The 25,313-nt window shown below is 35.0% G+C and overlaps 1 protein-coding gene across 1 annotated transcript in view; it reads right to left on the bottom strand.

Annotated features, from left to right (window-relative positions):
• LOC123263005 (E3 ubiquitin-protein ligase synoviolin A) overlaps positions 1–25,313 on the bottom strand; it is a 233,649-nt gene that overhangs the window by 16,499 nt on the left and 191,837 nt on the right. Inside the window, exon 7 of the mRNA XM_044725521.1 lies at positions 12,347–12,650. Coding sequence (XP_044581456.1) covers positions 12,347–12,650 — 304 coding nt within the window. The remainder of the gene's footprint in view (positions 1–12,346; positions 12,651–25,313) is intronic.

Here is a 25,313-nt window from a genome sequence, read left to right as displayed (position 1 = left end):
GGTTCACTGCGTCCATCCACCGGTCAACGCGCTCAAAAGTGAGATCGAACATATGGTTTATCTCGTCAAGGTGTTTGGCAACAATCACTATGGCTACGTCATCTGCATATGCTACGAGTTTGACGTTTCTTGGCAGAGTTAGTCTTAATAGACCGTCATACATAATATTCCACATGAGCGGGCCTAGGACTGAACCTGGTGGTACACCTCCAGTAATATCATACTCCCTCGGACCGTTCTTCGTGTCATACTTCAAGACCCTATTTTCAAAGTAGCTTGTTACGATCTTAAGAAGGTATTCTGGTACATTCTTCTCTTGGAGGGCCTGCATGATGCATTCCCAATTGGCGGAGTTGAATGCGTTTCTGATGTCTCGGGTCGCCACCAGGCAATACTCTTTCGTTCCACCCTTCCATCTGGTTCCTGCGATTGCTTCCTTGGCCGTATCAACAACCAGTTTGATTGCGTCCAGGGTTGATCGTCCTTTCCGGAATCCATACTGATTGTCTGCCAGGAGTGGGTCGACTACTGCTTCAATTCTCTGGTGAATTATTCGTTCAAATATCTTACCCGCTGTATCTAGCATGCAAAGTGGGCGGTAAGATGACGGTTCATCCGGTGGTTTCTTCCCTTTAGGTAACAGTACCAATCGTTGCTGTTTCCACTTATGCGGGAAAGTCCCCTCCTTAAGGCATGAATTATAAACGTCTAGGAATAATGTTGGAGCTGCCTTTATGATGGTTTTCAAGGCTATATTAGGGATTCCATCCAATCCCGGCGCTTTATTATTCCCTACACGGTTACAGGCCTCCAGCAGTTCTTCTTCAGTGACAGGTGGAGTGTCATCCAGTTCGCCTGGCGCGAACTGGTAATCGAAGTTGCGTTGCTGTGGGAATAGTGCAGTGACGATTTTCTGGAGAAGTTGAGGACACGTAGGTGATAGCATTTGTTGTTTTTTTAGGTGGGTCATAACCACCTTATAAGGCCTACCCCACACGTCTTTATCCACCTCGTTGATGAGCTCTTTCCAGCATTGTCTCTTACTATCCTTGATAGCTTTGTTCAATGATCGACGGGCTTTTTTGTATTCTGCGACCAGCTCCGCAGAGTTAGGTCGTCGATAGCCACGCTGGGATATTCTTCTTTTCTTTAGACACTCTTTCCGAAGAACACTGATGTGGTCGTTCCACCAGTGCACTGCCGGGCGTTGGCTTATGCTGTGTTTCCGGACCATACTGGCGTCACAGGCCTGGACAACTCTTTTCATCAGGTCCTTGGTCATTTCTTCTGCGGATCCAGTAGTAATCGGTTCACTATTAAGGGCTATTACCAATGTGCTTGTGTCAAAAGGCTTCACTTTCCATCCAATGCTATTGAATGACTTGATTGGTCTTCTTGTATTCCGGTCATGTGATATTTCCCAGAGAATTTCCTTGTGGTCACTGGCTGTGTAGATATCCATCACCTTCCAGTCGTATTTCCCACTGATGAGGCTGCTGCTGACGAAAGTGAGATCTACGATAGAGCTTGCTTCTCCTTTAGTATAGGTTGGCGTATCACCACTGTTGAGCTGGACTACATCTAGTGTAGAGAAAGCTTCTAGGAGTGCTTTTCCTCGCGCATTTGTCTGCTTGCTGCCCCAGTCTACTACCCAGGAGTTGAAGTCACCGGCAATCGCGACCGGATAGTGCTGCTTGGCGTCCTCGGTCAGTTTGTCCAAGAATTCAGTGAATTCAACAATGGATAGGCTAGGTGGTGCATAACAGCTGTAGAAACGGATGCCGTTTACTGTTGCTGCTACAAAGCCGGCATTATCATTGTTAACTACACTCTGGAAGGGATGCTTACCACAAGACCAGATGACAGCCTTGGTGGTGCTGTCAGATTCCCAAGGCTGGGTATTCAGGTATCTGTATGGCTCTGCTATCATTACTAAGTCTAACTCTAGTTCTCTTGCTGTTTGCATAAGCAGATCATGTGCAGCTTCGCAATGGTTTAGGTTTAGCTGCAATATCTTCATGTCTGTTTGTTTGTTATCTTCTGGAGTGCCTCTTTAAATACTGGGCACCTGGATGCGCCGGCATGATGAGCCGAGTTCTCCGCACTTTGATCCGCGCATAATACACATTTCGCTGGGTTTTGCATTCAGCAATCTTGTGTCCCTCTTGTCCGCACCTAATACATAGCTTAGACCGATCCACATTGCTCTTGCACTGGGATCCAAGATGTCCAAAGTGCCAGCACTTGAAACATTGGATTGGTCTCCTCGTAGCTCGGATTCGGCAGTTGGCCCAGCCGATCCGGACTTTACCGCTTCCTGTCAATATCTTCCGCGCTGCAGCTGCTGGTAGTGTCACAACAGCTGTCTGAGTACCTCTGTAGACCTTATGAATCTTAATTGTCCCTAGTGGTATCTCGCAGGTTTCTCCGATTTCCGTTTGCAAGGCAGCCTGAATATCCTCCTTGGTTGTGGTACCGTCAAGATCTCGGATTTCGACGTCTTCCTGTGGCCCTTTGCAGATTACCTTTGCGTCTTCTTGGAGGATGTCCGCGATGGTCTTCTGTAAGGCTTGGCCTCGGTCAGCGCTATTCCTCGAAAGCGTAATCAGCAAGCTCCCGGTCCTAGTTCTTTGGATCTTATCCACTGTAGTACGGACCTGTTCGTCAGGGACGTCCTGCTTTATTCGCTTCAGAATTTCAGCATACTTTGCCGTCTCTGCGGGGCGGATGATCAGTGCGTCCGGCCTGATCCGTTTGCGCGGTTCTTTCCGATCAGGCTCTGGCCTGGACTTCTTCGGCGGTTGCTTTTGGAGCTTTTCTACTGCTTGCTCTCTCTTGGACTTCCTTGACTGGACTTTTTGCCATTCATTCACCTCCTTTTTTCCGCCGTTCTGTGTAACTGCGTTTTTCGGGGGACTTGGTTTAAGGTCCTTCTTCTTCTTTGTACGGCTGGTCATTGAGTCTGGGGAATTTCGTTCTTTCCTTTTCCCGGGCCTGATATCAGTTCCAGTTTCCTCTCCGTCTTCAACAACTGACTCGACGTCACCCTCGCCACCTGTGTCCATCTCCTCGACAAACGTGTCGGCTTTTGCTGGTGAAACCGCTGTCACACTCGTCTTCATCACGATATTACCGTGTTGTTGTTGGATCTCCTGCCATTCTTGGTCCAGTTTTTTGAACCTTCTCAGGGCACTGCAGATGTTCGTCGACTTCGACTTGATCTCCTTGTGGACATTTTGCTTGGTTTGGAGAAAGTCCTGCAGTCCACTGACTAGCTTCTCCAGATGTGCCAGCGCATCTGTCCTCTTCATCTTTGCACTAAGTAGCAGTGCGTCTTGCTGGGCATGAGGCCCGTTTTCACTCTTGTTTGTTTCCTGTGCATTACTCATACTTTTTAATTTACCAGCGCATCGTACGGAGTGGAGCGGGTTGCCATAACTAGGAACGGGTGTACCCTCGGAGATAGTACTCCTACCCCAGTTCCCTGAGGCCTAGCCGACACTTAGCCAGTCCCGGAATACACGGACGGACTAGACTCGCTCGGAGCGGTGAAGATTCCGATCTCTAACACTCACTGCGTACTTCCTGATCAAGGCCCGAAGTGGCTGGCTCCTGATCCACTGCTGCAACTTACACCTCGGTAGAGCAAGCTCACATCAGCCGTGGCCTGCATCGTCGGAAACTACGATACAGGTTCCGGTCACTCCCAGTGGGTCACAGCAGAGAACGATCGTCTTGTTAGGTCAGTTAGTGTGACCAACCCATTAAAGGGGAGTTTTGTCCACGGGAGCGTATTTTGTTTGGTTATTTTGCTTGGCTCCTACCCGCTGTACCTCATCAACTAAGAGATTAAGTGTCATCCAAGGACAGCGAGCGTTCTCCCATCCGCTCGGGGAGACGCGCCCGGTAGCAGTATCTCTTCTGCCCCGAGGTATGTGTGTGTGTGTGTGTGTGTGTGTTTGTGTGTGTGTGTGTGTGTGTGTGTGTGTGTGTGTGTGTGTGTGAAAGTATGTGAACCACTTATAACTTTTAAACGGCTCATCCGATTTTATCGCGGACTGTGCTATTCGAAAGGGCTTGGCCAAACTTAGATTTTGAGTATAATTTGGACCGATTCGGATCAGTAGATTTTGAGAAATCTTGAAAAAAATAAAAAAAATTTTTTCAAATGTGGTTTTTTTTGGTAACTTTTAAACGGATCCACCGATCTATTCCAAAAACTTATTAGCTCTAGACAATAAAAAATCGCGTCGATCGCCACCAGCTGGTCGAAATCGGTTAATTCGTTCGAGATATATCGTGAACGAAAGAAAATCGAAAAAAGTATTTTTTCGAAATTACTTCGGAATTGTTGGTTCGATCAACTAAAACTTAAAAATTCTTTATAAGGCAGATAAAAATGCGTCGAATGCCGCCAACCGCGTGAAAATTGGTAGATCCATTCAAAAGTTATTGCGGTTTGAAAATTCCAAAAGTAGTGTTTTATGAAACTTCCATCAGACTTTTGAGCTCAAAGAGCTCAAATGCATAGAAATACTATCTCTTTGAGCTCAACGAGCTAAAAATATCACATAACTTATATTCTGAGCTCAAAAATCTCAAAAACGTCATAAGTACAATTTTAAGCGCCCAGGTATGGAATTAGTGGGAAGTTACAGGGATGGCCTCTAGGGTGAACCGTTTTACTCATTTTTTTTTTCATCAAATTGAACAATTTTTTTTTCAAATTGTTCTTTTTTTTTATAGACTTTTAAAAAAATATATCTAAAACATCAAAAAAATATAAAATAGAAATTCAATCCAAAAAAAATGAATGCCATAATTTTCTCTTTTTGAAGACAAAAAAGATATCGAAGTCATTATTTTTTTCTTTCACGACATTTTTATCTTAAATGCACCGCAAAAACAAGCAGAATGAAAAAAAAATTCAATTTTTCACTTACTTACGGCCCAAAATGGGGTTGATCCTACACGGAAAAAAGAAAACTCGAACAATTACGTTATAAATAGTAATAAAATAAGTGTCCCGCCGTATTAAAAAATAGATAAATTACAGTTCGAAATAACATTTTTCTAAATTTAAACTACTAATGTTAATTTTCAGAGCTGTCAATGTAAATATTACTTTCTACAATGTATTTCTTATAAAATCTGTAATAATTACAATCTGAAAACTGTAATTTTTCCAGTTTTCATCAAGGAGCGCCATGTTACATTATATATTGTAATTTTTCGAGTTTTTTTTTCCGTGTATTTGTAAATTATTACCCCAAAGATATATGAATCAAATTAAAACTAGTGCATTTGTTTCCTACTTCAGTTACTATAAACCTCTCGTGTTATTTGTTTAATGCGAAAATATAGAGACTTAATAATATGTAATATATGTAATATAATTGTTTACTTCGGGCTCGTACAAGTTTACTAAGCTCTTGGGAGATCTTAGCAGATCATGTACCAAAAACTAAAAGTGACTACATTCTCTCTAAAGAATATCTATAAGAAAACAATGCAAGTAGTCCAGTCGAAATTTCTTCTTAGCGATTTTTACTGATTAAGGTCTTTATTTTGTCTCTTCTCAACTGGACAGAAGGTATACTTATCGAAGCTCAGTCCAGCGAAAAACTTAGTAAACTTGAACAAGCCAATTAAAATATTAAATAATTTTTAGGCTCGGTGAAAAATAATTAACCTCACATTTATCCTAATACTTCTGATACTCTATATATCTATCTCAATCTCTCGTAGCCTACCCCTGATTGAAAATATTAAAAAGTATCGAAAATGATGAGATTTGAATTATTTTCAATAATCTCAATTTTTTTTTTATGTATTTATAAATACACAGTTTACATGAAGCGACTGTTAATTTTTTAATAAGTATTTTTATTCAGGGACTTTTCAGAAGTTTCACTTCTACCGTGTGTGACTTGCACACACACATTTTTTTTTTTTTTTTCAATAAGCAATAAGCAATAAAAATTATTGAAATAAAATAAAAATTTGACTGTATACTTTAAAATTAAGAAAACAATTTGAAATCCAAAACGGAATTAAATTTTTAATATTGAATATTGATTCACTATATATTACGTAAGAATGAATTTCACCCCCTCTCCCCAACATAAAGACATGTAGAGATTTTCTTAGCCCCCCCTCCCCCTTAATACTCTTACGTAATTAATGAATGACCCCCTGGCTTCTCGATTGTTGAATAAGGGCTGAGCGTGGACAACGGCCTCTTCTTGTTGTTGTCTTTTCTTTGCTGTGGTAGTTTCTCAGGAATGACCAAAGGAGGCTATGGTTTTTTGGTCAGACTCGAAGTTGTTTGGGTCGTTGACGCCGACATGCCTGGTGATTTGTTAGCTCATCTTTATGCTGTAGCCATGGATGTAACCAATTTTCTGATCTCATGATGGAGATTCTTTTTGTCTTTCATGAAGTCGGCTAACTCTTCGATCTTGCTACCGAGCCTCTCCATTGGCGACTGTCGGCCGGTGACGGTCAGTGCAGAGTTAATCCTTCCTTGGTAGGTTTGATTAGTGACGGGAGCGAAAGGTTCTCCACTTTTTGGAGGAACTTTTATTGGCTGTCCATCTTCTTTCATCGGGACTGTTTTCGTACTCCCTGTAGCATTTCCAGACAGCAGAGCCATGGGGGCACCCCGCTATCATAAAAGTCGCTTGATAACGAAGAGTTCAGGCCCATTTGCACGCCTTCCCTCGCCGGCACTGAGGTATCTTACCCCTGTTCTGTAAAGAATGTTTGAAAATTCTGTGACACTTCCATATTGTTGCTTGTGATGTTCATTTGGCACTACCCAGAGAGCACATGTAGGGTGTAAAAGCAGAACCTACGGACGCAAACAACGCTACCCTCCCTGTGTGTGTGCGTGTGTATGTGTTTGTGTGTGTGTGATTTTAGATAGCTCTAATAGTATATTTTAATATATCCAAACGGTAGCATTCCTACAATACATTTTTAGTTCATAAAATTTTCACACCTGTCGCACCTGAGTAAAGGCGATGCCACCGCGACCATGCTTAGCAAGCCCCCATTTAATGGTTGGTAGGTAGAACAGACTCACTGAGAAAATTTTAGGTTTTCCTAAAACATGTTCGGTCTGTCGCCCACTGGCTCTTAGACTATTATGTCTCAGCCGGACTCTTGGTAAAGTGTCATCTTCTCGAATTACTTGATGAATAGTCTTCAGTCGAGTAATTCTCCCGAGAAAGAATCTCTTGTCTAAATTTATTTTCAAAACGGTGCTTAACATATTTTTGAACCATATACATAAAAGAGAAATCTTCGCCCTCTATCGAGGCCCGCGCAAACTCAACAATCGTCGAAAATATCCAAGTTTTAATTTTCCATAAAATAATTTAGTTAAGTCGCTTATAATTTATTCTTTAAAATAATTATTAATTATTTTATTCTTTAAAATAATTTCTTACAAAATTATTTCTTATCCATACTAATCGGCTCGGGACTTTGAGTAATTTCCCGTTCTTTTAAATTCTTTACAATTATTTTCTTCTACTCGCTAAACTCGCTCGACTTCAAAATAATTTTTCACCTCTTCAAATTTATAATTTTATTAAACTTACAGTAACAATGATACTAACTAAAGTAACACCATAATGGAAATTAATAATAATCGTCTTGATAAATCATAATAATTGTTTCAATCAATAATAATAAACAAAAAACTCCTAATACACAAATTAAGTCACCTTGGTCACAAAGTTTAATTAACTACAATTTGAATTTGTTCTACAAAATAGAGATGGCATTAATAGCTTGTCAGATTTTTAATTCCAACGTTACATTACAGTGTAATCTCAGAGATATGTTGTAAAAAATAAGATTATACCGTAATATTGTTATAAACAGATTGAATATTGATTCCGTGAATGGAATTTTGAATTTTATTCTACGCTTGTGTCCTAAACCATTATTAAATTTACAAATTTTTTTAACAGTGTATATCCTTTGAGTACCAGACTTATATACTTGTAATTAACTAGTAAATAAAAAATAACATTTCAAGTCACAAGAGCTAGTGATCAATCCTAGCGTACATTCAGTATTTTTTGTCATACTCGCTTAGTAATTTTTCTTTTCGAGCACTGCGGGGCGTCCACACAGGCTTACTTATTATTAGGGCCGAGAATTTAGTTTTTTTAAAAGAGAGAGACAGAAGATAGGCGTAGCCAAGTGTTCTGATTGGTCGTAATAAATAAATTGTTTTTTTGTTTATCGCTATTAAGTGAAGACAGCAGCTTGAATAAAAAATAAAATTTAGATTGCTAATCCAACATGAAAATATAAAGAATATGTCAAAAAAAAAAACAGGTTAGTTTGCAGATGTGAAGGTGCTTGTAAACAAATACAAGTCTGTGTTGCTCAGATAAATAAAGAAGAGAATTAGAAACACCGTGTTGTAACTAAAATGTTTAATGAAATGAATAAAAGTGAACAGTGACAAGCTGGCGATTTCGCTGGAGATCGCGTAAAGGAATTGCTCCCAGTCTCACTGGTAATTTTGCTGGAGATCGCGCTGACGGTCTTTTTAAAGGTCACGCTAGAAATCTTGCTGACGGTCTCGCTGGAGATCACGCTGATAGTTTTTCTAGAGGTCTCGCTGTCGGTATCACTGGAGGTCGTTTTGCTGGGAGTTGTGCTAATGGTACGGCTGCCGGTCTCGCTGGTAATTTTGCTAGCGATCACAGTGACGGTTTCGCTCGAGATCACGCTGACGGTCTTTCTGGAGGTCTCGCTGGAGATCACGCTGATGGTCTCGCTGGAGGTCGTTTTGCTAGAAGTTGTGCTAATGGTATTGCTGCCAGTCTTGCTGGTAATTTTGCTAGCGATCACGGTGATGGTATCGCTGGAGATTACGCTGACAGTCATTCTGAGAGTCCCGCTGGAGATCACGCTGACGATCTTTCTGGAGGTCTCGATGGTGATTACGCTGATGGTTTTTCTGGGAGTCTCGCTGGAGATCACGCTGACGATCTCGCTGGAGATCATGCTGACGATCTTTCTGGAGGTCTCGCTGGAGATCACGCTGACGGTCTCTCTAGAGGTTTCGCTGGAGATCACGCTGACGATCTTTTTGGAAGTCTCGCTGGAAATCACGCTGGAGATCTCCAAAAAGATCGTCAGCGTGACTAAACTTTCTGAGCGATAACTTCCAAAAATTATTGTGTCATTCAGCCATTCAGTGACAATTCCGAAAATGTCGATTTCACGATATTCGCTTTAATGTTTGTGGCATGACTGGGAAAACTAGAGGAAAACACTGTCCTTAGCTTCACGTCGGAGATCCAATTTACACCCATTTAGGTAAATTCACGCTAAAAGCGTAAATCACTATTTATTAGTCAAATTAAAAAACTAAGTACTGAAAACAAACAGTATTCGTAGCCGAGCAGTTAACGTGCTTGGCTTCGACCTATGAGTACTGGCCAGGCATGGGTTCGGGTCCCACCATGTTTGAATCATTTTAGCTGTGCGCTAGGTTAATTTTCGATAATCTTTGACTTTGAGAACTCGGCTCTTTGCTGAACAAACATTGGCTGTACATGATATCATCATAAAGGCCAGCTGGACTGCACCGGCAAGGGATAAAAAAAAAGTACTAAAACTGTAGTAGATCATTGAGATAGAGAATATCAAAATATTCATTTCTTTTTTCAATTAATCTGAAATTTTTGAAAATTTCATTGTTGTCCTGATGAAACTGTGGGAATGCACTTTAGATATTTTTATGCTCTGTGAAAACACCGTAAATACACTGATGCAATTACACTGTTAATTCACAGTGTACCAATGGGACAGCTACACAATGTATCAACGGTGTATTTCCGACATATACACAGTGTATCTATTGTGAATACACCGTGGGTGCAAGAATGCGAGGATAAGATTTAGTTTGTAACGCAGGTGGTTAGCCCAGTCCAATTGGTCACCCCTTTCCTCCTTAAAAAGGGCACCACTGGGATTTTAGACACGGTGTCCCAGAAACCGAGGAAGCATGAGAGGAGAAAGGTCGGGTCGTGAGAAGTTTGAGAGGGCTGCAAATAATACTGTGAAAAATTAATAACAAAAATAAAATGATTTATTCAATTTAAACAATTAAAATTAACAAATTTTATCAATAATATTTTTCTTAAAACTAACTTAATTGTGAGAACTTCTCACCTACGCAGCAACTAGCCAAAAATCTTACAGACTAAATATAACTTATCTTCTTAACCATAGACCATTACGCATCTATCATCTAACTCTTTATTTACCTAAAACCTCGTCAACCTCATGGAATATGAAAAAATACCATAAATAACCTCGTTAACCCCGACGGACTACCATATAACATCATAATTTACCTCGTCAACCTGACGGGCCACTAAATAACATCATAATTATCTCGTCAACCTGACGGACTACCAAATAAAACCTTACTTACTAAATTCCATATAAAATCGTCCACCGGACATTAAATTAAGTTCCCGAAGTTCTCTAATTACTCAAATTCTCCTAATTACTAATCAACTAAATTACCATAATTCCAATATTCACAAAATTCAATCGCCGAATACTTATTCAATACAAAATACCGATTTACTAATTCAATTCATTACTAAATTCCTTATCTAAATTAATTCACTAAATTCATTAACAAAATTTCTTAAATAAACTAATTTAATTAAATTCAGCCCACTGGCCTAAATTCAATTTCACAAAATTTTCAAACTCAACTACTGTAATCTTAACGCGTCATATTTAACCTTCAACTACAGAAATTTTCAGAGAAACCTACACTATCTAAATTTTACAATAACTTTTACTATTTCAAATTTTGACGTGATAATTTTAACTAAAATGATTTAAAAATAACAAAAGACCTGTAACTAACTATCTAAATGACCTTGATGAATAATTTACGTATAAAAGAACCTACTGTCGTCTACTTAGATTATTCTTATCGATAGATCACATCTACTTATCGATACTGCCATTCTAATACATCGTATTCCACAAAATTTGACATCTTGACTTTTTTTTTAAAATAGAATCACAATAATATTATGCAAATCATATTAAAAATTTGAAGCTCAAATAGTTTAATAACTATTTTTAAATAAATATTTTCATCTGTTGAATCCCATTTAATCAATGTTAAAAATGAACTGTTTTTACCGTCTGCTGTAAAATTTTCTAAATGTGGGATACGACGTATTAGAATGATAGTATCGTTATATAAAAGTAACGCCTGAGATAATAGCGATCATTAATTTACAAAATTTAATTACAATTATTCCAGCCTTTTAATTTAACAAATTAAAATCTGGCCTAAAATAATTCTAACTATATCTGAGACTTAACTTTTACTAGTTCCAACGGTGACTGGTGCTCAGGTCCAACTTGGCAGGATCAGCAGCTTGGCGGTTCGTCGTCTCGAACTAGGGTGCTGGCTTCCGGTCAGGGTTTGTCAAATTCTAAATGCCATGATAAATTACTCAGTGGTTGCTTCTCTATTCTCGATGACCGAAACTGCACTGCACTAATTTAAACTGGCCGAAAACAAAGATCACTGATCTAAAAAGGCAAAAGGCCACTGGCTTCCAGAAGAGGAAAAGCCTTTCTCTCAAAAAGCGTCACCGGCTCAAAAGCCTCGATGTCTCTCTTGCCGGCTCTTTTATAACCCCCGAACTCAAGCTTTCAAACTTTCTTATTGTTACGTCCCGCTTAATTTTCCGGGGACAGTAGTGGGGATTTTCGATTGGCACGCCCGGTGACAAGTCGAAACTCTTGTCAAAAATCGAAAGGTAAGGGAAAGCCCTTACCTACCGTGCGTCAATTATGTGGTCGATAATAAGCGTGGGAAGTTCGATTTTCCCTGTTACAAGTTCTAAGATGATACCCTCATATTTTTAAACACTTTTGAACATCTTCAACCTTTTTCCGGTCGAGCTTGAATCCCTACTCATAATTTGAATCATACGTCTTCTTGAAGTAAGAGAGCTATAGTCTGTTTTCTAAAGAGAGGGCCAGAAAAATGGTAGAAGGAGGCGCTTGCCTACACTACCACAACTAAACTTTCACTTATAAAGCCTTACAACGAACTTTAATTGGCTCCATCCCCAAACGACTCACACTTAAACTCACCTATACTCCAAGCCGGGAAAGGGTTACACAAGAGTAATTTAATATTGTTACTTTTTCAGTTCAACCATTAGAAGTCATTTCAAGTATACTTTATTTTCAATATTAATTTCAATTTTTAGAAACTAAATAAAATTAAATATTAATAAATAAAGAAAAAAAATTAGTGACTAACTTTGATGTGGCTGTTGCATTTTGATATTGGTTCATCATGACATTAGCTGCGTCGAGAAGAAGTTGAATTCTTTGAAGTGTTTGTATTCTAGCTTCGACTGCTTGTCGTAAATTTCCTTCCATCTCATGAAGTTCTTCTTCATTCAGAGTATTTAAATGAAGTGGTGGAATCGGTACGATTGGTAATGGAATAATCGATGGGAATGGTGGTGTATAAAATGGCACACTTGATGTAACGATGGAAGTACCATCAGAATTTGTCATTCTACTACTGGCAGTAGATCTGTTGTTCTCATTATTTGGTCCTTGAAAATATAAAAAAAAAATTAGTAAAATGGTTAATCTTACAGGCCATCCCTGCAACCTTCCGCTAATTTCAAAAGCAAAGTTCTTTAATTCAAAGCCATAATTTATAGCTAAATTTGTCATTAAAGACAAATTTAGTAACTGGGAAAATAAAAGATAAAGGGGGAAGGGGGACCTTACTCAGTTGGAATTTTTCGGAAACCGAAAAAATAATTCGGACAGCCCAGACCGGGACTCAAATCCGAATCGTTTGGTTACGCGCTAAAGGCTCTACCAAGCTATCCGATACGTTGTCCGTAACTACCATTCAGTCACCTAATAATCTTTAAGTTTCAACAATTGTGAAATTTTTAATCTCGATAACATGGTTTCTTTAGATTTTAGTTGTTATAGTATTACAAGAAAAGCCGAACTATTTTATACGTCTGATTAAATGGGTCAACACCAAATTTGACTTTGACTGCAAAGCAAAAAATTTCGATATTTTAGATCGTAATTAGACGAAAAAAAAATATATGGCATAAAAAAGTTTGCTTTTGTGTTTAGGAGACTGATTAAATGGTATTTTTCAAAATCTCTGATTTTAATTTTTTATTGAAAATAAAACTATCAAAATAAATATGTTTATTTTTTTTATTAAGTTTTACTATTAAAGTAACTTACAGAAATGTGGAAAATAATTTAAAAGTGCACGCTTTTACTTTTTCTTTTATGTTCATAACTTCTTTCTCTCACTAAACCCCAAATATAGTCGCCCATCATGTTTTCATTGTATTATCCTTGATAATGTTGTTTAAAGTTTATGATGTCCTGATGAAAACGTTCTCCTTGCTCTTCTGAATATGCTCCCATGCTGTTCTTAAATTTATCCAAATGAGCATGCAGCATGTGTACAATTAATGACGTCCTGCAGCCCATGGCCTTAAAATTTTTAAGCATATCCTCAACCAACTGTTCGTAGTTTTCAGCTTTATTATTTCCTAAAAATCCAGAAACTACTGCTTTAAAACTGTTCCAACTTGTTTTTTGAGTACGATTTAGCAACGTTGGAAATTTTTCATCGGCGAAAATCTGTCTTATTTGCGGACCAACTTACGGATAACTTCGGAAAAAACTTTTTCAAGTATCCAAAAGCTTCTGACGTTTCATCAACCCTAACTTAATGTGCAAAGGCGGCATTAACACTTTTTCCGACACACAATTCTATTCTCACAGGCCATGACCGTTGAATATAGTGTTTAGAATCTGCTCAGATATCCCATAAGCACAGATAACACGGATACTTCGTATATCCACTCTGTAACCCCATTAAAAATCTCACCATTTCAAAATCTCCAATCAGCTGCCAGTTATACTCACTATACTTTACGAATTCAAGCAAGATTTTAACACTTTCATAATTTTCTTTAAGATGCACTGAGTGCGCGATTGGAAGAGATGGAAATTTATTTCCGTTGTGTAATAGAACAGGTTTCAAGCTTTTTGTAGAGCTGTCAATAAATAAACGCCATTCGCTAGGAACACAGAGTATGCCAATTGCTTCAAACATACCTTTAATGTAATTGTAAAAACAAAGTCCATCTTCTTTCATGAAAAACGTTGAGAATATTTCATGCCTAGTCCGCTGATCCGTGATCTTAACATCATCAAGTAAATTCCATTGTTTTAAGCGAGAGCTTAAAAGCTCTGCTTTATTTTCTAGCAAATTTAAATCTTTAATTAAGTCGTTAAAATCTTCTGTAGTAATAAGATGGTGTTTTGGTTGTTCAGTTGAAGGCAAAAACTCCTTATCAGAATTACTTCTATAAGAACTAAGAGATGAGCAACTTTTCTGCGATAATTTTTTTAGTGACTCAGGTACTGGTTGTGTCGGGTCATAAGCAATTGGAGCGGAAGAAGATTCGAGGTCAGGATATTCAATAGGTTTTGCATTTTTACCTCTACGTCTTTTACTCGGATTCACCATGCAAAAGTAGCAGTCAGTAACATGGTCTTTTGGATCTCGCCAAATCCTTGGTATTGCAAATTTCATAGACCTTTTTTCACCTCGATACCATCCTGAAAATGTAGAAATAAAAATTAATATGTCTATTATAGTTTATTTATCGCTTAATTAAAACTTGCTTACCTTCCAAACATCTTTTACAATAACTACAAGCAACATGTGGACCCCATGGCTTGTCTTGATTCCGAACAGGAAAGTCAGAATATGCTTCATAGACTTCACAGAGAACGTGAGATGTCTTTAATTCGTATTTTACGTCTCGAACTTTAATAAATTTACCACATATAAAACAAAATGCATCAGCATCGTATTTACACTTTCGTGACGACATTTTAAGTTTTTCTGGGCTTGTAAAAAACACCTGATCGTCGTTTATGACTCGAGTTCCATCTAGAGGCACTGTGTAAATGTAAACACCCCACTCTCATCGCGCGGTCTTTTTGAAAGTATTAATATTAATTAAAATTTATGAAAAATTGATAAATGAGTATTATTACTATAACTATCACAAAAAGCAAATTTTATACCAAAAAAAAGCTATTTTATTTTTATTTTTGTGCATAATTAACCGAAAAATTCTAGTATAAACGTTAGGATACAGAACGAAAATTTTTTTGTAGAGTCGTGTTATGCATCTTAGATTTAAACACGAGATGCCGGCGCCAAGTGGTCATTTCATAAACTACCTAGGCTGATAATGCAATTTGAATATTTTTCACTAAACGCCGACGCTTCTGGAAGTGCCTAGGTATTTGATAAAATGACGGATTTTGCGAAAAGACTACGACATATACACAGATCAAAATTGTAGCAGATATCGATAACTTTAGACATACAATATTTATGGTATCCTAATAGTTTTTATTTTCATTTATTACTAGCATTACTAGCATTCTGCCCTAGCTTCGCAAGGGTATTTAACAAAAATTTCAAAATTAATAAATAATATAGCCTATGTTACCCGGAGAAAGTATAGCTTCCCACCAGTGAAAGAATTTTTCAAATCGGTTCAGTAGTTTAGAAGTCTATTCAATGCAAACAAACAAACAATCAAATCTTCCCTCTTTATAATAATAGTATAGATGAAATCTACTTCCATTTCGGCTGCCAAGTGGCCTTTTTTTTTTTTAATTCCCGTTACAAAAATTGAAAATTTTCAAAAGTTGGGAAGTTATTGGTTTTACACCGTTTCTTGAAAATCGAGTTTTCAACGTATATTGACGTTTTGAGGTCCAAAGAAGCTTCCCCGAATGTTTTCACGATGATATCCGAATGTGTGTGTGATTGTGTGTGTATACGTGTAAGTGTGACCGTATGTAAACCTCTTATAACTTTTGAACGGCTCGACCGATTGCATCGTGTTGGTGCCATCCGAAAGGGCTTGACCAAACTTAAATTTTGAATACCATTTGGACCGATTCGAATCAGTAGATTCCGAGAAATTTCAATAAAACTACAAATAAAAATTTTTTCAAATGTGGATTTCTTGGAATAACTTTTAAACGGCTTTACCGATCGATTCCAAAATCTAGTCAGCTCTTGACATCAAAAAGCCACGTCAATTGCCACCAGCTCAGTCGAAATCGGTTGATTCGTTCGTAAGTTATCGACGAAAAAAAAACCGGAAAAAGTTTTTTTAGTAGATTCCATAAAAATCTAACTATTGTATTTGTCCTCATGACGTAACTTTCCATAAATTTTGTTATTTCGACCTAACTCAACGAACTGAGTCAGAAAATACATATGGTTCAAAAGTTTATATATATATATATATATATTAGGGTGTGCCAAAATGTAACTCCCGTGGAGAACCTTTTAAAATTGGAATTATGAGTTCCGTTTTTAACAGAGGCTGTGTTTGGGCATTCCCTGAGATATTTCGGGGTGAGACGAAGTATTTGATTTTAATAGAATTTTTTAACAGAAGCTTAGTTTAGGCATTTCCGGTGAAAATTCAAAATTTGGCCGGAAGTGCCCAATTAAATCTCCTGTTAAAAATCCTATTAATAATCAAATGAATCCTCTCACTCCAAAATATCTCAGGAAATGCCCAAACACAGCTGCTGTTAAAAGTGGAACTTAAAATTCCAATTTTAAAAGGTTCTCCAGAAACGGCGCACCCTAATAGCTGCTATATATATATATATATATATATATATATATATATATATATATATATATATATATATATATATATATATATATATATATATATATATTAGGGTGTGCCAAAAAGACGATATTTTTTTTTCACTCTTAGCCCAAAATATGATAGGATATGTCTAAACAAAAATTCTGTCAAAAGGCCAGCTCTTAATTTCAATTTTAAGAGCTCTTTCATCGAACTTTAAGTTTTCCCATATAAATAACATGGAAAGTACGGTTTTAAACAGTATTTTACCCTGCAAGCTGTGAAGAAAATTTTTTTTGATAAAATGAATGATTGGAACTTTTTAAGCATTAAATTTCTGAGAAAAAATTTCATTGAGTCATAAATCAATCGTCATTATTTAAGTTTTTACGGATCTTTGAAATTTGAATTTTTTGAAAATTTTACGTTTTTTGCATTTAACAGCCAAACTATTGGAGATAGAAAAAAAAATTAAATGGCAATTTTGTAGTTCGTTTGATGCTCTATAACAAAGTTCCTAACAATTTTTTTGTATAATCAATAACAAAAAAGCTACAGACCTACAAAGTTTTGTTTTTATTATTTTTCACTTTTTTCAATTGAACTATCGATGATATAGAACAAAAAATTTAGTATAAATTTTTTAGTATATCAAATTTGCAACAAAATTGTATAGGTGAGATTTTTCGTATTATTGATGGTTAAAAGTTACAGGCTCAACAAATTCTATTTTTATGATTTTTCATCTATATCATGTAGTATATCAATAATATATATAAAAAATTAATAAGAAATATAAAGTACATTCAATTTTTCACAAATTTATGCTTGGTAAACTTTATATACTGTCTGCAGTTCAATATCGTTACAATATTATTGTTACTTCAGTAATGTTTTGCGTTAAAGAAATATTCAATGAATACAAATTGAGTGATTATCGAGACAAATGGTTAATTTTTTAATCAGCAAGATTGAGATTCCTAGATCAAAAATTGTTTACTAAATTCCAGTAAGAATCAGAAAAACTACAATAAGAATTTGTGAAATAGAACCCTCCTTCAAGTTGATTACTATGACTAGATTATTATAATTTTGGTTCATGATAAAATTTACACGATTAGATTAAATAATGATGATAATAAATTTATAATCACTTAATAAAAATAACAGACAAAAACGATTATCATAGTTTCAATCGTGTAGTTAAATTTTTTTTGATTTCTTTGAATAAGTAGCTACAATTTTATTTTTGGTAACGTAAGGAAATTTTTTCTGTGTTCTTCGACAACTTGCAATAAATATTGTTTTTGTTCTTCATTTCTCGTTAAGCAGTTGTTGTAGTCCTGGATTAATGCAACACCTCTTTCAGCGAGATCGTTGACAACTTTTAAGTCTGAAAACACAGATTTGCAATGTAGATAATCTTGATCAAATGCCCAGAGCTCTGGATCCTTGTCCATAAATTGATACGGTATTGATACTGCTCAAACAAAAATAGAGATTGCTTGCTAGCAAAATCTTCGATGTTTTTCGATAATAATAAGCTTACGTCTTTGACGATAAATTTTTGAATTCGAAGCATTACTTTCTCGCGTTTTATTGCAGTTACGGTTTGTCTCTTAGCATGTAAGGAAACTCTGTCATCAAACAAAGCTAACCCGACCAACTCTTCTGACAAGTACCATAAGTGTCTTGAAAATGTCACCGTTGCTGCTTCAGACATTTTTTGATGGACAGAACGGAATTCATAAAGATTTTTGATCAGATTCAAATCTTGATAGGATGACTTTATCGCAGAAGGTGCATTAAACCATGAAACCGTGTAGAAATTAACTAGAAATAAGCAGACATATCTCAGTCCATTTACTTCAGTTGCATTGACTTTAAACTGTTTTTAAAAATGAAGATTTTTAAAGCATATAGAGCCTTAGCCATCCATCTTGCATGATGATTTGGTCCTGGAGCTCTAAATTTGATCCCGTTTTTCGGAGTACCACCTAAGAATATTAACACTAATTCCAAAAGCTCTTTATAATCATCTCTGTCATGCTTTTTCTGGAATATAAAAATGTTCATTAAGTTTTAGAAAATTATTTCAAAAATTACGATCCAAATTATACATTACAACGAATAGTCATTTGTTATCTGAAAAAACCACTATGATCTAGTATTAAATCTCATGTCAGTTTTCAGTATTAGTTAAATTCGACTACTAGTCAAAAGTCTAAAGGAGCAAATGAATTTTTTTAATTTTTTAGTGATATTTGAAAGGCGGTACTTTCATCAATAACTGCTTGAACGAGAGACAAAAAATAGTATTTTGAAATGTTGAGTTTTTAAACAGAGATTCTAAAATTTTTTAGGAGGAAAAACGATCGGGAAATTCATTAATAATGGTCTGAGCTGCATTCTGACCGAAAAAATATCATTTTTTTTTAGTTTTATTTCGATCCGCACGACGTTTGGTGGTCAAATCGTTGATAATTAAATTAAAATCAATACACTGATAAGAAAATTGACTTGAATCGAGAATAAAATCTTGAACTATTAAAACTATTTTGAAGAAAATGATTTTTTTTGATTCAAGAGAAAAAATTATTGACCAAAGAAAATTTCTTGGCTTAAGAATTTTTTCTCTAGACTCAAGAAAATCAGTTTTTTCAAAATAGTTTTCATGGTTCAAGATTTTTTCTATTGATTCAAAAGTTCACTTTTTTATCAGTATAGTTTTGTATTCTATTACAAGTATCTTAACAATAAATTATTGAGAAAAAAAAATTAAAAGTTAAAAATATCCGTATGAGGAACTGGAAACTTGAAAATACCTTATTGATTCTTATGGGTAAAACTATTTTTTATTTAAATATACTCGTTCAAATTCAATTGAAATATTCAAAAAATTCATATATTTCTTAAATTTTCTTATTTGTATAGTGCTCTCAAACTATGACTTAAGAGTATACTTTTTAAAGTGAATGTGCGAACATTAATTAATAGAAATGATCATTATAATTTAAATTAACTACCTGCAGTTCAGTTACGATGAAACTAATTATTTCGTCTTTTTTACCGTGAACTTCTTTATTTATAATGGAATCTTGAATACCAGTCTCATACTTTGTTTGGTCTATGTTCTTCCAAGAGTTTTGGAACCGTACAAAAATCGGTACATTAGGAGAATTTGATCCTGGCCAAACAACTTCAACAACGCTTCTCAAAATCAACTCATATATGTGATGTCGACATGCCAAATATAGTAATGGCTTTTTTAGCATTTGTTCTAAGCGACTGCATGTTCCTTTATCAGATCCTACAATAAAAATGATTAGAAAATTAAATAAAATTCGATACCAATTGATACTTTCGAGAATATCAAAAATTTAAGAATTTCGTACACTAAAGTATTGAAAATAAGTCATACACCGTGTACGTGAAAGACATGGACCGGAAAATTTTTTCTTAGTATAATAAATAGGGTGTGCCAAAATTCAATCCCCATGAGAAACCTTTTAAAATTGGAATTTTGAGTTCTGCTTTTAACAGGAGCTGTGTTTGAGCATTTCCTAAGATATTCTGGATTGAGACAATTTACATGATTTTCATAGAACTTTTAACAGGAGCTTTGTTTGCTCATTTCCGCTGAAATTTCCGCATTTGAGCCGGAAATGCCCAAACAAAGCTCCTGTTAAGAATTCTATGAAATTCAAATAAATTGTCTCAACTCAAAATATCTCAGAAAATTCCCAAACTCAACTCCTGTTAAAAGCAGAACTCAAAATTCAATTGAAAGGTTTCTCACAGAAATTAAACTTTGGCACACCCTAATAATAAAGTAATAAACCAATTAATTCAATTTCTAGTTTTAATCAAAGTGTATAGAGTAGAAAATCATCGAAAAAAAATTTTCCAAATATTTGCTGATCTTTGAGACGGTCTATAGACTTCAATCATTTTTTTTAAAACGTCATCATAAGACTCTTCTAGAGAATTTCTTTCTCGTCTTTTTGACTTTATTTCAAACTCTGTTCGATTATTTGGTGCTAAGTTATCGTCGGTGAGAGTAAAAAAGTCTTTTTTGAGTTTAACAATCGATTTCTCAGAAAATAATGATCTCCGTAAGAGTAAAAAGAGGGTCTTGAAAACTACAAAATATTCTGTACAAGCGATCAACGGATGTTAATAAAAGAATTTTTTCGAAATCAAAATTTCGTCTAAAAAAAATTTGGATGCGTATGTATATTCAGATTACTTAGTATCAATTAAGATGTAATGAATAATTGGAGGATATTTTCTGTAGTTTTTGAATTTTAAAATGCCCTAAAAACTCTGAACGTTTTAAAGCGCTGGGATTTTTCTCATAAGTACCCGTCAAAAATCAATTAGATCTTTTAAATTATAAAGATATCTTTCTCAATTTGTATGCTCTTTTGAAGATTAAGTTATCCTTACGAAGCAACATTTTCTCTTTCAACAAATGTCAATTGTTGTAGAGAACACAAAAGGTACAAATTTTTCGAAAAAGAAAACTTGAGAAAAGAAATTTTCTTTAATTTTAACAGAATATGAGCAAATTCTTGGAAGTTTTTTTTGTCATTTTCTTATGATTTATATTACCTCAACACTGTTCACGCTCAAAAATTTTAAAGTTCAGATTTAAAAACAATACTGTATGATTATTTTCCTTCAAATTAGAGGCTTTTAAAATCACCAAAAAATTTTAAATTTTTGTTTATTTACCTTAATTTTTGTAATAAGTATATTTACCTGTGTTTGTAGGACAAGTATCAAAACACATTGCTTTAATACGATCCAAGATGTTCCATTCATTTATAATTTCCTTGATAGCGATAGCTTGATTTAACCCAGTCCCACGATCAAGCTTAGGTACTCCTAATAATTGCTGAGTATTAACACCTGATAAGATTATTGGAAGTCTTTCAACTTTGTCCCGGCCAGTTATATCAGGCAGTAACTTCCCATCCCAATGGATAACAACGCATTGAGCAATTCTCAAGTCAGTTTTTAAATCTTTGGCAATTTCCTTTCTTAATTCTATCCGATTTCGATGAACCGTACGGTGACTTATAGAGACATCATTGAAATTATGTCCCAAAGCCGATGCAATAGCGAAAATAAGATGTGTCGCTTGTCTACTGGTAACGTTAGCTCTATCCATTGCTGAAACAACTTCCGGTGTCATTAATTTGATTTTTTTTAGTTTTGGTTCTAGAGGTAGTTCATTAGAAAAGTCAGAAGTAGTAGAACTATTTGATTGAGTTGATGCAGTAGAAGCAGTAGAATGTTGTGAAAGAGGCAACATAGAGTCTATAAATGGAAATTTTTAAGAGTACAAATTAAGGAAAATTGAGAAAAGAGTTCAATTTCATCAGCTCATGAAAGAGATCACTAAGAAAAAAAAATTGATTTTGAAAGGAATAGGCATTGTTGTGACAAAAATAGACTTATTGAAAATTTTCATAACTTTATTTCTTAGCTGAAGAAATCCCAATTATTATCATAGCAACTTTCTCGTTGAAATTAATTTTATTTGATTCGAAAAAAAAAACAATCTTAGAAAGACAACTTACGAATTCACATCCAAAATTGTTTTTTCCCAAATCTAGAAAACTTTTTTGAACAAGAAAGTTACTGTTAATAAAATTTTAATTTCTTCAGCTAAGAAATGAAATTGATGAAAAGTTTTATCAAATTAACTTTTTATTGCAACATTGCTAATTAAAATAAATTTTTTCTCTCAGTGTAGATCATAGAAATCACAGCATCATTACACCTATCTAATATACCTGCTAGATCAATCTCGTTAATGTCTGAGTTTGTTTCTGTACTTTCCACTTGAACAACATTCAAGTTATTATCTAGGCAAATAGTTGCTGTACTTAGCACTTCTTGAACATCGGTAGCGTTTTTTAACAACTGGCTAGTTTTACAGATGTGCCGACTATCAATCAGAATTCTTTTTTGAGGAGAATTCAGAATCTGTAAAGCATTCTGCGGTGCAATATCAAATAACCGATCAAGAGAATCTCTGAAATTTTTTTCAACTAATAGTTGAGCTGGAGATCTTTTTCGAGCTTTATTCACTTGAGTTATTTGCCAATCTTTGTACAATTTTTCAATTTTTACGATTGTATTATGTGAGTTGTTTGCAGGCAATGAAAACTTATTCCACACCTTACTAACCTCAAAAAGAACAAGTTTAGCACTTTCGCGGATAATTCGTTTTTCTGTTCTATGTTTGTAGAAAAACAAACATAAAACGTCACGATTCATCGGTAATTTTAATTATTTAAATTTTTCGATTCGAAGCCAACTAAGTTGATGTATTTTCTTTGATTAGTTTTACTAGACATTGTTTTTTTTTCCAAAAAGTATAATTGTTGTTATTACATAAAAACTCTTAAAAAACCAACCTCAATTGAAGACTAATTAAAACGAAAGACAATAGAATTCACTAATTGGCGTTCTCCCGGGGAAAATTTATCAATTAAGCGGTAAAACAATAAATGCTTAGAGGGCGTTAAATGCGAATTCCTTAGGATAATTTGAATTTAAATTTGAATATTGGCAGCAATAACAACTTCATTTTTATAGAAAACACATAGTTCAATGCAAATATTAATATTTATAGAAACATAAACATAAAATATTGAGAATTTATTTTTGTGTAATAATTTTTCTGGGTTAAATTGCGATTAATTGATATTGAAAAGGAAACATATTTCTTTAGAGTCTAAATATATAATCAAAACTATAAAAAACTTTTTTATCTTTTTTATTTGCAAAGTAATTATAAATTTATTATCATCATTATTTAATCTAATCGTGTATATTTCATCATAAACCATAATTATAATAATTTAGTCATAGTAAACAACTTTAAGGAGGGTTCTATTTCACAAATTCTTATTGTAGTTCTTCTGATTCTTACTGGATTTTAGTAAACAATTTTTGATCTAGGAACTGCAGACAGTATATAAAGTTTACCAAGCATAAATTTGTAAAAAATTGAATGTACTTTATATTTCTTATTAATTTTTTATATATATTATTGATATACTACATGATATAGATGAAAAATCATAAAAATAGAATTTGTTGAGCCTGTAACTTTTAACCATCAATAATACGAAAAATCTCACCTATACAATTTTGTTGCAAATTTGATATACTAAAAAATTTATACTAAATTTTTTGTTCTATATCATCGATAGTTCAATTGAAAAAAGTGAAAAATAATAAAAACAAAACTTTGTAGGTCTGTAGCTTTTTTGTTATTGATTATACAAAAAAATTGTTAGGAACTTTGTTATAGAGCATCAAACGAACTACAAAATTGCCATTTAATTTTTTTTTCTATCTCCAATAGTTTGGCTGTTAAATGCAAAAACGTAAAATTTTCAAAAATTCAAATTTCAAAGATCCGTAAAAACTTAAATAATGACGATTGATTTATGACTCAATGAAATTTTTTCTCAGAAATTTAATGCTTAAAAAGTTCCAATCATTCATTTTATCAAAAAAAATTTTCTTCACAGCTTGCAGGGTAAAATACTGTTTAAAACCGTACTTTCCATGTTATTTATATGGGAAAACTTAAAGTTCGATGAAAGAGCTCTTAAAATTGAAATTAAGAGCTGGCCTTTTGACAGAATTTTTGTTTAGACATATCCTATCATATTTTGGGCTAAGAGTGAAAAAAAAAAATATCGTCTTTTTTTGGCACACCCTAATATATATATATATATATATATATATATATATATATATATGATTGGATGCGAGTTTTTGAAACCAACAGAAAAGTAAAGAGCATGTGTTGCCGAGGAGGCAGCCATATTAACAATCAATTCTGATCTGGACGCTGTACCTGTTGGTCGACTATCATTCTGATACGCCATTAACGAGATACTTTCACCGTAATTAAAAATTGGTGGAGTGATAAAATATTGCCGGTAATTAAAATTGTTGTCTCGCTGAGAATATTTTTGACGATCGTTTGAGCTGGTGGATTATTACCGAGTGCCAAGGTATTTTGCCAGCACGTGCAAGTGGGAGACGCCATCGCCGAGAGGTCGACGCCAGTCCGCCAGCCTTCCCGCCAATTAAGTTAGCGCCTTTTGACGAGCCAATACCGACTTCAAGGAGTTTACTGCGGCCACAGGATGAGTTTGATCGATAATTCTAGCTTCAGGGTGTCCTCACCGCAACATCGCGATCAATTTTAGTAAATTTCACCAGTTTGATTTTTGGTGTAATTTTTTTTTGTATTAATATTTTTTTTTACGAAAGTAATCATTGAATTCCTTTCGGATCATCGAGACGTGTGTGACGACACTCTGAGGCCGGGTACCATTAGGTTGTGTGAACTTGTGTGTGTGTTCGTGACTTCCCCACGTGGGAATTGATACCGTGCTTTAGATCCGTGTTGTTTATTTTTGTGATTATTGAATTGGACGTTCGATAAATTTGGAGTTGTTACGACAACTAGCTCGACCGACGCGCCAT

The sequence above is a fragment of the Cotesia glomerata genome, linkage group LG1, assembly GCF_020080835.1.
Source record: "Cotesia glomerata isolate CgM1 linkage group LG1, MPM_Cglom_v2.3, whole genome shotgun sequence".
NCBI lineage: Eukaryota > Metazoa > Arthropoda > Insecta > Hymenoptera > Braconidae > Cotesia > Cotesia glomerata.
The sequence above is the reverse complement of the archived record's forward strand: the minus strand, read 5'-3'. Positions and strand labels throughout refer to the sequence as shown.